This window comes from Drosophila albomicans, chromosome 2L, assembly GCF_009650485.2.
Source record: "Drosophila albomicans strain 15112-1751.03 chromosome 2L, ASM965048v2, whole genome shotgun sequence".
In the NCBI taxonomy this organism is placed as follows: Eukaryota; Metazoa; Arthropoda; class Insecta; order Diptera; family Drosophilidae; genus Drosophila; species Drosophila albomicans.
Genome location: NC_047628.2, coordinates 25,874,566 through 25,887,983, shown reverse-complemented (window position 1 = coordinate 25,887,983; position 13,418 = coordinate 25,874,566). Strand labels below are relative to the sequence as shown.

At 29.5% G+C, this 13,418-nt stretch overlaps 2 protein-coding genes across 3 annotated transcripts in view; one reads left to right on the top strand and one right to left on the bottom strand.

The window, feature by feature from the left end:
- The window catches only part of LOC117564015 (zinc finger protein 423), a 179,094-nt gene that overhangs the window by 120,100 nt on the left and 45,576 nt on the right, over positions 1 to 13,418 (bottom strand). The gene's annotated exons all lie outside the window — the stretch shown is intronic.
- Positions 1 to 13,418, top strand: part of LOC117565231 (protein teashirt) — a 199,603-nt gene that overhangs the window by 179,113 nt on the left and 7,072 nt on the right. The window contains exon 2 of one of the 2 annotated variants that reach the window (XM_052002843.1): positions 9,358 to 9,464. In XM_052002843.1, coding sequence (XP_051858803.1) covers positions 9,412 to 9,464 — 53 coding nt within the window. In that variant the 5' untranslated portion in view covers positions 9,358 to 9,411. Of the gene's footprint in view, positions 1 to 7,362; positions 9,465 to 13,418 lie in introns of those variants that run through there. The other variant, XM_034244238.2, reaches the window with a different exon arrangement.

Genomic DNA, 13,418 nt, shown 5'->3' with positions numbered 1-13,418 from the left:
ATTGTTATTAAATAGATAAAATTTCAATTAGAATTATAAAAATTTGTATTGCATATCAAAAACACATTTTATGGAGTGAAATATATAAATTAATTTAATTTTCCATGACACCTACAAATAAATTTATAGTTTATAAAAGTTAAGGAAATTTCAGAAAGGAATAATAACACTTTTTTAATTAGGGTTGTTTAAGTAAATTAAACACATCTTTTTAAGAAATTTATTTATTTTATTTATTTATTTTTCAGTTAAAATTTTTTTTAAAATGAACATTTATTTTACACTCTAAACTCAGAATATTACTTTCTAAAAGCATTTATTTTAAAAGAAAATGAAAACGATGTCAAGTCATATCATAAAATGCCAAACTTCTCTGAAATAGTTTAAAGATTATTGTGTTGGGACAATCAATAAAAACAATTTTGTGAAACTATTTTCATTAGCAACAAATTTCACATACTAAAATGAAACGAAAACTAAAACAAGATCTCAAAACTAGAAACGTTTAGGAGAATCCAAAACTATATTTATCTAGAAATCGCATCTATAAGCAAACAGAATTGCAGTTCTATAAATTAAGTCTACTCTGCTTAACTTTATTACTATTTATAGAAACAATTCAAAGCGTATTATCGGTTAGAATGTTGAACTATTTTATGCTGCTTTTATGCTAATAATTAAGTATACGTAACTGAGCAAAAAAGATTTCCAATTGGAATTTATGTTGAATTCAAATAAGCTAAACAAATTATTCATCACAATTATTTTTTCCCTAACTATAAAATTGTTTATCAATTTTATGAAATTTCTTCAATATTTTAAAACCTTTTTTATATTATTAAGTTGCTTTTTTATTCTTTATTATTTTATACATATTATTAAATGAATTTCAAAAGACTTTAAAAATGAAAAGTGTTATAAAATTTCGTGAACATTTTGATAAACATTTTATATTATCAAATTTTCTATTTTTTATTTATTATTTTATCATAATTTTTTGAAGAAACTTTTGCGAATTAATCAAGTTTCTTAGAAGAGTTTTCATTTGTTTAAATAGTTGTTTAATCTAGAACTTAAGAAAAACATTTTACAATCTAAGTAGAATGCTGAATCTATAAACTTTAAAGATATTTAAATATTACGTTTATAATCCTCAAATCTATGTTGATATTTTACAGACTTTATTTGTTGCTATAAAAAGTCTTAAAAGGTAAAAATCTTGATCTTATCAGCTACCAAACAAAATGTGAATACATTTATATCTTTTGTCTGTTTTATTGTCTTTCAAAAAGTCATATGCATAGCTGATATCTCTAGTCGTCTATAAAGACGATAAACAATCGTCAGATAGCTGAGTTACTACCCAAAAAATCTGAAATTCAAGCCTTAGTTTATTTCTCTTTCAACCTAAAAATTTCACTCATTCGGTTTTTATCTTGTTTTTTTAAATAAATTGCGATATGGATCTGGGGCATATCGAAATGGTTTGCTGTACTAATTACTATTTAATTATGCCTATTTAGGAAACTTAAAATTTTTAACTGTCAGCGAACGCAAAACGAGAAAAGAGAGAGAGAGACTTTGAGACTGAGACTTGTCGAAGGCATTCATTTAAATTAATGTCTGACCATTTAAACCGAAACACATTCTATCAAATGGGCTTAGTAACTTGTCTACACCATTGTTGTTGTTGTCTCTTTAATGAATGCGAATATCAAAAACTTCATCATCATCTTTGGTTGTTGAATAAATGTTTTACGATCTGAACTGTTTTGCTGCCTGATTATTTGGTATTGCCATTAAAAATTTGATTAAGACGAACTTGGACAGCAAAACAGAAACGAAACCAGATTTTTAATATTTTTTTTTTTTTTGAGAATTCAGTTTGCTGCTTTGCTTGATGATCAATTGGACGTATTTGCGTAGATACATTTGTATCTTTTCTGTTTTTTTTTTGTCAACAACTTTTTGGCGCCATAAATTTCTAATTTATAATTATCAAGTTTGATTTTTCTGTGTTTTTTTTTTTTTGTCGGTCGGTCGGTGTTTATTGCTTTTGTTAATTGTAATTTATTTGATTGATTTATCGAACAAATAAATATTTATCAGACGAGTTTTGCAATCAGCCTCCATCTTATTTGGTTTGTTCAACACACGTGGATTATGATGATTATTTTATGTATTTATTTATACAAAAAAAAAAAAAAATGATTTTACGTCAAAGTCATATTTCAGCTTTAGTTGACAGTTCTTCTTCTCAATTTTTTTTTGTGTGTGTTGCGGAATTCTTTTGGCAAAAGATTTACGCAGCGATCGTAATTCAAAAATGGATGCGTGTTAATCCCGGGGCCACATGAAATTCCCATTAAAAATAAACCCAAGGCAATGCGGCCATCAAAATAACTCGTAGATCTCGCTTTCGTTTTTCTTCTGCCACAAATCCCGTGGGTGTTTTTTTTTTCGGTTCCCGATCCCCATTTCAGATCATTCCATAAATTGGCATATATATCCACCTCATCTGTTCAACATTTCTTTTTTCTTCTTTCTTTTTGAGTTGAGACAATGACGAATGTCGTTGACAACATTTAAATTTGTTTTTAATCTTTATTCTTTTCATAATTTCATTTGTATTAAAATGAGTTTTTAATTCCATTTATCGCCACTCGCCAAGATGCGCCATTCACCTCAAATTTATGCATTCAGCTACCAGAGAAATACACCCAAAAAAAACACACACAAAATGTATTACAATGTAAACGCCTTTGGGCAAGAGTCTAGTAAAAATTTGCATAAGAAAGGCAAAGTCGATTCCATTTAAGTTCTAATATTATTAAATTAACTTTTGTGTGCTAAGCTTACGAATTAATTGGCGATTAACATATATTTTGAAATGCCTAAAGCGAATAGAACAACATTTTAAAAAGTATTAAAAATTTATAAAAAAAATTTCCCAAGCGCTTTGTTACATTTTTTTATTATTCAGTAATTTTTTTATATATTTATTATTTATTACATATTATGAAATCAATTTTGAAATACTTTCACAGTCAATGTTCCTTAACATTTTAATACATATTTTATATATTTTTAAATTGTTTATTTTTTTTTATTATTTGTTTTAATACTTTAACAATGATAATTATTTTAATACAATTTTTATATAAATAAATCTTTTAAAATTTAATTATTATATATTTATTTAATTATTAGCCAATTTTTAAAGAGTATTCAAAATTTATATGAATTTTTCTAAACGCTTTATTTTATTTTTTATATTATTAAGTGCTTTTTTGTTTATTTAATATTTATTACATATTATGAAATTAATTTTAAAATACTTTTGCAATAAAAATGTCTTAACATTTTAATACATATTTTATATATTATTATATTGTTTTTCTTTATTATTTGTTTAAATACTTTTACAATGAAAGTTATTTTGAAATTTACTATGCATTTTAGTACAATTTTTATATTAATAAATGTTTTAAAATTTAATTATTATATATTTATTGTTTTATATACTTTTTTATACACTTATGATATTTTTAATTAAATAGAACAACATTTTGGAGAGTATTCGAAATTCACATTTACTTTTTACTCTGTAATTCATTCTGAAAATAATTAATAACAAAATAATAAAACGAAGTTAAATACCTTTTCTTTTAATTTTTATTAAAATTAGAACATTAATTTAGTCCGATATCTAGAATATGTATTTCTTTGTATATGCTTTGCACTCTATGGTATATTTTCCATGTAGAACTTTATCAGTATATCAAATAAAGCACTTGGTATACTGTTAGTAATTTTGCGGTATCGCCTACTTATGTATAAGGGGTCTTAGTTGCTTTGGCTGACAATCTGGTATATTGTTCCGTCTACGGTATATTTTGAATGCGGTACTATATCGATATACCAAATACACCACTTAGTATATTTTTAGTATTTTTGTAGTATTTCGGTATATTTTGAAAATAATACCGCAATATTTTTCTTTCATTCAAAATGGGTAGCGGGTATCTCACAGTCGAGCACACTTGACTGTAAAATTATCCTTGCTTTTTTAAGTTTCTCTTTTCCATATTTTTCTTTTTCCCTTTTTTTTGTGTTATTTTAGAAATTTAAATTTCTTTTACTTTTGCCACTTACATTAAAAAACATTTTTGGAAAATTAATTTTAAAATTAAATAATTATTTTTAAAAAATCAATATCAATTAGTTTTTTATTGTTTTTAAGTGTATAAATTTATGCATTTTTACATTTTTGTCTTTCTTCTCTGCATTTCGTTGACTTTGTCTGCCATTTTTATTGTCTGTTGCTTCCTCTCTTCTGCTTCTCCTGCTCTCTCTTCCCTCTTCCCTCCTCCCTTCTTCCATCTTTTCCCCCTTTCAAGCTCCTCCTCCTTCTCTCAGTGCACAATTGTCACCTGGCATTATTATTATTATGACTTTGCCTTCACTCAAGCAATTGTTGTTGTTGTTGTCGTTTCTTCTTCTTCTTCTTCTTGTGGTTATTGTCCATTAAGAGTTGTGGCTAATTCCGCAATTTCGTAGCGCAGTGTCAGTCAGTCAGTCAGTCACTCTTTGGGGCTGCATTAAGAGCGCATTATCAGAGTTTTAAGCCGTTAATTGTTGACGAATGCCGGCAATAAAATTGCGACGACAGTTGAGTGAAGAAGAAAACAACAAAATAACAAAACAAAAATGGTGGACGCGCCTTAATTGATGGCCAATCGCTGAGCTTACTGAAGGTTCCCCCCTCTCCACCATCTCCACTCACCCCTTCCCCCTTCACGCATCTTCCACACCTTTTGGTTAGTTGTTGCACTTGTTGCTCCGCACTTAAAATGCCCCAAAGTCGAAGCCCGTGGATCGTAAAACTTTTTACGAGTCACCAATTAACCGATGATAATCAAATCATTTGAGTACACTTGCCCCCTCTTCTCTTCTCCCCTCCCCCATTCATCATTCTTCTCTCATCCCTTTGCTCCTCTAGCCGCATAATTCTTTGGCTGCGGTTTCTCTCTCTATCTCCCTCTCTCTCTCTCTTTGAGGGTAATAAATACTTTTACGATTCTATAATTTGATTTGGGCATTTTTATTTAATATTTCTTATGTGGCCGCTGCTGATGCTGCTTCTGCTTCTTCTTCATCAGCATCGCCTATAAATTGACCTATGCTGCAGTGATGCCAAATCAGCTATTTTCTTAACGGGTCTAGAAGAAAATTTTAAAAGCGCTAAATCTAGCTTTATTTTTGATTTGACTGTTTTTTGTTTGTTTTGTAAAACCAAGCAAGACAATTATCTCCTTTTATCTTTGAAATTTATTTTATTTGCTTATTTTTAATTATGAATAATTTATATTTATACATTTTAGATATTAAAGTTTTATAAATAAATCTGTCTTTAATTTTTATTTCATTGATTTTTATATCAAACAAAATAAATTATATTAAATTAGATTCTTTTATATTTAAATTTTATTGTATTTGCTTATTTTAATTAATGAATTTTTTATATTTTATACCAGATCTTATATATTAAAGTTTTATAAATAAATCTGTCTTTATTTTGTGTTTGACCGATTTTTAAAGTAAAACATATATATTACGTTCTTTAATATTTTAATTATATTTTATTTTCTTATTTTTAATTAACACTTTATATTTTATACTATATTTTCGACACTAAAGTTGAGCAAAAATTAAATATGTATAAACATACAAAAGTAATTGTCTATAACGATGTCAGTTTTAAAATTTGTTTTGATTTTAGATATTTAAAGTTAACAAAAATTAATAATAAATATAAAAATGTATGTATAGCGATTTAATTCAGAAAAATTTGTGTTTCTTTGTCACACAACGTTAAAATTTAAAATTTGATTTTACTTCTTATAAATGTTTCATTTTAAATAAAAGTTTAGAGCATAACGACATTTCAATTTTTTATTTTCTTTTTTTTTATCTGTTAAAGTAAATCATCATTAATATGATGTATTTTTTCATCTGAAAAATAGTGTTGATTTTATGTTATTAAAATTTTGTAATTGGGCTGATTTCTTATTGAAAAATATTTAATAAGATAGTATGAAAATTTTCATAATTTTCAAAATAATATATCAATAAATAAAAAAAAATTATTTTTCCATTAAAAATGAAGATAGTTTTAAGTTTCTTGGACTTTCTTTATTAAATCCCCGTTTTAGCTTTATTTGGCTTTTTTCGCAACTAATTAAGCCTTTTTTTAATTAAAATGTTGACAACACTGCTATGCTTCCTGTTGTGTTGCTGTCTCTTTCGGCCGCACATTAATATTTTTATGCCCGTCGATCGTAAAATTCGTTTGATAAATTATTATTTGGAATTTTTTCGCTTTTTCTGCTATTCCAATATGCCAATTGGAATGTGCGCGTAGAGATCAAAACAAAATTCCAGTTTCCCTACGCGGGGAATGTAAAAAAAGAAAAAAAAATTAAAAAAGAATTAACAAATTAATGTCGCTGAAATGCAAATAAGAACTCATGCATATGTATGGGTGTGTGTGTGTGTGTTTTACGAAAACTGAACGAAGTCCTTTCGTCAAGTGCTGATGGTTGGTCCAGGCATCAAATTGACGAACAGCGAACAGCAGACGAAGCAAACAACACAACTACAACTACAACTACATTTACATTGACACACACACGCGTACTCACACCCGCGCACACAGAGTGCAAAAAATGTCAGACAGAGAGACAAAATGTCGAAAGCGCGACAGCTGCAGCAGCAGCAGCAAAAGCAGCAACAGCAGCAGCGTCAGCCAAAGCAACAGCAACAACAGCAACAAATTAGAACGAGCCACCTTCAAACACACACACACACACACACAAACGCACAGCGTGAGAGGGAGTGAGAGTGAGCGAGCCAGCGCATGCGAGTGAGAAAATTTGTTTTGAACTGTCATAAATCTTAATTGTAGCGGAGTGATGGAATCGGAATGCGCCCAAAGCCGACCTACCAAAGGGTGACGCGCGCTGACGAAACGCTGCAGCTAATTTGGAGAGCACGCACACACACACAGACGCACCACGCTGAGAGCAAGAGAGAGTATCGTGCGAGAGCGTAATTTTCCCCTGCGCTCTCTGTGTTTCGTTTCCATATTGTTCGCTGGCAGCAAAAACATAAACAAGATTTATTGCATTCCCAATTGGTGTGTGCAAAGGGGAAATAACAGCCATGCGCACGCTCTCTCTCTCTCTCTCTCTCTGTCTCTTTGCCTCGCGCTCTCTCCCTCATGCTCTTTCGCTCTCGCTCTCTCACACTGTCAGCTCTCGTCGGCCGGCAGCAGCGCGCCACATTTTCAGTCAACAACAGACCTTTGCAGCGAACGATCATGTTCGAAAAGCTCTGCAGCAAACACACGTAGTACGTAAAAAACAAAAGAAACAATAAGAAAAGGGTAACACGAAAAAGCGCGTGGACAGAATCGCGGGTGTTGCCGTCGCCGTCGTCGTCGTTTGTAATTAATTAGCACAGACGCCAGCTGCGCTGTCAGCTTGCGTGAGCGAGACAGCAGCACATTTAATCACAGTCGTCACACACTCAGTTTGGGGGAGGAGGAGAAACAAAACATACGCACAGTACAACAATACACACAAACAAAAAAAAAAGAAGGAAAGAAAGCAAGCAAGCAGCAAAGTAATCAACACGCTGCGCTGTCGACGTCGCGTTATTTTGGTGGGGGGCGCCAAACACAAACACTACAACAACAACTGCGCATTGCGTTGCGCCGTCGCTTAACGCAATCGAATCAGAAATTGCCGTCGCCAAACGCGCGCTTCGTGTTAACGAACGTCGTCGTCGTCGCCGTCGTTGTTGTCGTTGTCGTCATCGTGTTCGTCACATCGTCGTTGTCAGCGTCGTGTTTCAAGTCCAACTCTCGTCAAAAAGCAACAGCAAAGCGACAACAACAACAGCAAGAAGAACAAGAAGAAGAAGAACAGCAGCCGCCAACGCAGCTTCCAGGCTCCCCAAAACGAAACGAAACGTAACGAAACGAAACGTGCGCGTCGCTGCCACCGCGCTTTGAACTTCATTTTTTTGGTATCAATCAGCAAAGCAAGGCAAAAGCAGCGCAGCAGCAGCAACAGCAGCAGAACAAACGCAACGCACAACGCAACGGCGCATTGTTGTTGTTTGTGTCTGATTCTTGACTGAATCAGTTTGACAGCCGACGCGACGCGACGCAGCAGAGACAGAAGAAGAAGAAGAAGCGCACACACACATACAGTGTTGAAGAGGAAGAAGCAGCAGCAGCGACGCAGCCAGTGACGACACGGCAACGCCGACACATTCATTCGCTGTTCGACTCTCAAACGAGTAACGACGGAATCCGGATGAACCGCAACCAAAACACACACACAACAACAAAACAAAAAGAAACAGAAAAAAGAGCAGCAGCAGCAACAACAACAACACTCACTCGTACACACACACATACATGCAAAGGCAAAAGCGAGCGACGCGTGTTCTGAATATACAAAAAGAAAAACAACAGCGGCAAAGAAATTCAATTAAGTGTGATACAAAAAACAAAAAAAAAAATTAAAACAAATAAAATGCATAAAATTATGCAAAAATTAAGAAATTAATTTATTATGTTTTATGCAGCATATCTAGTCAAAGAAAAAACACAAAAAGAAGCTGAGAAATTAACAATGAAAATTGCACGTGAAATGTTTAATTAAGACTGAAAACAACAACAACAAAATAAACAAGCAAAACTTGAAACTACAAAACAACAAACAACAACAAATGGTTCAACAAAAGTATACGTAAAACAAACAACAAATAAATATATTTATTAAAAATACAAAATACGAAAAATACAAATATTTATATTTAACAATATTTTGCTCACCAAATACAAAATACAACAAAAAAAACAAAAACTTAAATAAAGTTACTTAAAACAAAACAAACACAAAAAATTCAAACGAAGTATACGATTCAAATGCAATTATTAAATTAAACATAAATACAAATTACACTTAAATTACCTACAAAAATATTTAACATAAAAAATTTTCTGTCTGCCATATGAATAAAATAAAAACCATATTATACAAAATATATACGAAACTATAAATATTAAATAATATAATTAACAAAGTAAAAATTACACTATTTAACACACAAGTTATACGCAGCTCAAACGCTAAAAATTCAACGTACCAAGTGCAAAAAAAAAAAACAGAAGAAAAAAAAAGAAATCATTATTACAAATTATATGAATTGTGTCAAATTAAAATTAAGTTCAATTTACACAGTGTGAAAACTCCACCCACAATTTACACAAATTTAAAAACCAAAACCAATTTTCATCTTTAAAATAAACCCGACAAAATTCAGCAAAATCTGAAAATGTTGCACGAGGCGCTGATGCTCGAGATCTACAGACAGGCGCTAAATGCCGGGTAAGTTTTTAATAATTATGATATAAATAAATAAATAAATAAATGATATTTGAGGAATAAAGTGTAGTTAAGGTATTTAAGAAAGAAATTGAGATATTTAAAAAAGAAAGAATATAGTAAAGATATTTAAGAAAGAAATTTATGGATTGAGAAAAAGTTATATTCATATCTTATTATTATGATATAATATATTATAATTATGATATTCTAAAAAAAAAGAACATAGTTGACATATTTAAGAAAGAAATTTATGATATAGCAAAAAGTTATATTCAAATTTTGTGGGAGTCTTCCAATAGTTCAACAATGACTTAAGCTGCTTTAACTTGCTTTTTTCACCTTATAAAGTTTTATAATAATAGATTATTTAGCATAACAAAGTAAGAGAATATTTAGAGTTCATTAAAAGTGACCGAAACGTATTAGTTCTAGTATTTATTTAATAAATTTGTATACAGTTTATAAAAAGCGAAAAAAATGTATTTGTTAAAGTTTATTTTATCTATAAATAAGAAAAATCAAAATATATCAACGAAATTTTAGTTTTTAGAGACATTAAAGTTAATAGAAAAAGGTTTTACAGCAAATAATATAACAAAAATTATATAAAAGTTGCTTAAACATTTAAATGTAAGCCATTCAGTATATTTTGGCATACATAGTAGAAATTAGTATTATGGGTATATGGGTTTAAAGATACAATCTCAAAATATACTGTATATAACAGATTTATATATTAACAGACTAAAGATATCAAAAATATCAACGGAAAAAAGTCTTTAATACATTAAAGATATACCATAAAGTATATTTTGACATACACAGTAGAACAGAGCATTATTAGTATGTTGCGGTATTTTATATGTTTTGTAATAGACCAAAATATATTTTTTACAAATTGAAGATATGAGAAAATCATAAATATAAATATAGTCAAATGCACAATACAAAAAAAATGATAAGCTGTGACATTGAAATATTAAAAAGGGTCTTTAATATAGTAAAGATATACCATAAAGTATTTTTTGTATGCCAATATACAGTACAAAATAGTATTATTAGTATATTATGGTGTTTTATATATTTTGTAAAAGCCCACAGATACCATCTCAAAAAGTATATTTAACAGATTAAAGATATGAAAAATATGAACATACACTGATAATCTGCTAAGTATAGATAACAGATAGAAAATATCAGAAAAAACATAAATATAAAATTGAATTTAATATACCAAAAAAACAAAGTGATAATCTGTTTAACAATTTAGTAATCTAGCACGTAAAAAGTTCTTAGCTCACGGCGTTAATAATTTAATTATATCACTGACTCGCTTGGCTGCCACTTAAAGCTATAATGAAGCTGTTAGAACTCAATTTAATCGATTGCTATTTATGTGTGTGTGTGTGTGTGTTAGTTTTTTTTCTTTCCCTTTCAAAGATATGTTGGCATAATTGAATCGATTGTGGCCTTTAGTTATCATTTGATTTGCGACTTGTTGATTTCAGTTTACAGTCTAGACACACATATTTTTTTTATACGAATTTAATTGTGATATACACAATGCTCAGTCAGCTTGTAATCAATAAATAAATATTGCTTGCAATATTATCAATTAATGACAGAAAGACAAAAAAAAATGCAAACATAGAAGATTCTAATCTAATACTTGTTGCGACTAAATTGTGGCAATTGTACTTGCTTTAAAAATGCTAAACTGGTTTTTGGGGGCAGATATATAAACATATATATACATATATAGATATCCGTCAAATCAAACTGGTTAATCAGAGAACGTATTTTTTTGGTAATCCATAAAATTATTGCTCTTGATTTTGGTTTTCGTTTCATTTTGCATAATCGATATCAAAATAAATCTGACGAAATTTTGAGCACCTGTCGTTATAAATTTTCGTTTTCAGATATATATGAAGAGAGCGGGAGAGCATGAGAGAGAGAGAGAGAGAGACACCCACAGCAAATTGACATTGATTTATCTCAAGTCTTATCATAAAGTTTCGTTCTATTAAGTTGATCAAACTCGTTCATAATTATTGCTTTGCGATTCAAACTCGTTGCAAAAAAAAAAAAACGTGTTTTTTTTAAATGCTTGGCGACAAATTTTTTCATAGTTTTCTTAAATCTCAATCTTGCATCGATTTTCCAATGATGAATAAATCATCAGCGAGAGCAAAGAAGAAGAAGAGAAAAAGATTTCTTCGAGCACCCAAAAATCAAAATTTTCGTGGGCGAGTATCTTTGTATCTTTCGCTTGAGTATCTGTGTATCTTTATGTGTGTGTGCCTATTACTAAAAGATTTATGCGCGCAATTTGCAGTCGAGGGAAGGTCGAAAATCTTTTTTGGGGTGGTGTAGTAACATTTAGTTTTATGCCTCTTTGGGATTAGTCATGCAATGTGCAAGTCGCATTTATCTGGCATATATATATATGTATATATATCTAGATATCTCGTTCAACTATTTTGTTTATTAATGAGACAATTGCAAACGTGTAATTAACCTGCGTATAAATCATTCATTTGATTTAAGCTTCATCAAATAACAAGATTGCATATTATGATTGCCGCCTAGCTCAAAACTCGTTGCTTGAATCGCAAAAAAAAAAAAACAGAAATGTTTATATGCGGGGTCTTAATCGCAATTTGCAATCTGTAAATCCAATTAGCCCCAACTGCGCACAGTTAAACTCAAGTTAGCATTTTGCGTGTGAGCGAAAGGTGTTTAGATTAAATATGATTCACATTTTCACCATATCACCAAAAGTCATCAATATTTGCGGGACTATCCATCAAATGGTTTTACTGGGAACAAGTTAATGCCAGGGGAAGCAAAAGATTGATGTGATCGCTTTGAAGTTAAACTTGATGCATGAAAATGCCGGGAATTTAATTTCATTAGTTTTAAATTCATTATTCATCATTTTACTTTAATATTCACATCATTAAGATGTTTTTATGTATTTTAATTGTAACATATTTCATGACAAATGCTTCCGTTTATTATTTTACTTTATTCTTCTTATCACTAACTTGTTCCCTCTTTTATTCAATTCAAATACAATTTTAAAGAGTGATTGCTTAGCCAGATATCTAATTTCATTAGTTTTATATTTCATAGTTTTATTTAAAAGCGAAAAACATGCAAATATTTTACATTTATTATTGCACTTAAATCTTTGCATCGAATTTAAAACTTTTAATAAAAATCTGTCTTCAATTATTCTTTTTTACTTTAATCTTCTTATCATTAACTTGTTCTACGTTTTTATTAAATTTTGTTCAAATTTTGTCCACTTACCGCCGAATCTAATTTAGAAGCCAAATAACAAAGCATTTCTAATCCAGTTTATTTAAAAATATTCCAAATTATTTTTAAAAACAAGATGTCTTGCAGTGTTATATTTAGATTTGGCTGCGGTAATTTCTTAATTGATATATACTTAAGTCCAAATAAAATGTTTACATTCTTTTAAATATTTTTTCCGTTTAAAAATTGTTTTTTATGTTCCTTACTTTGCTTTTTTCATAAACTAAACTTCCAACATATTTTTCTATTTATAATTCGTTCGTTAGATTTTTCTTGTAACTATTATTTAACATTATACATTCAACTAATTAAGTTTTGCTATTAAATTATATTCTATATGTTAACTTTTTTACTATTTGTTCGCTTTGTAATAAGTTTAATGTCTTGAGCGACTTTTTTGATCTACAATTCATTAAAAATGAGCCATATAAATTTATAAATTATTTCAGTATTCATTCAGTTTTTAATACATTAGAAGAATTTTATATCTGTGAATTTATAAATTCACATACAATTTGATTACATTTAATGCACATGTTTAAATAAGAAGTTGTGCTTTTAATTTGTGTGAGTTTCAACATTTCTTTACTATATTTAGTACTGATTATAATTTAAAGACTTTGTTTT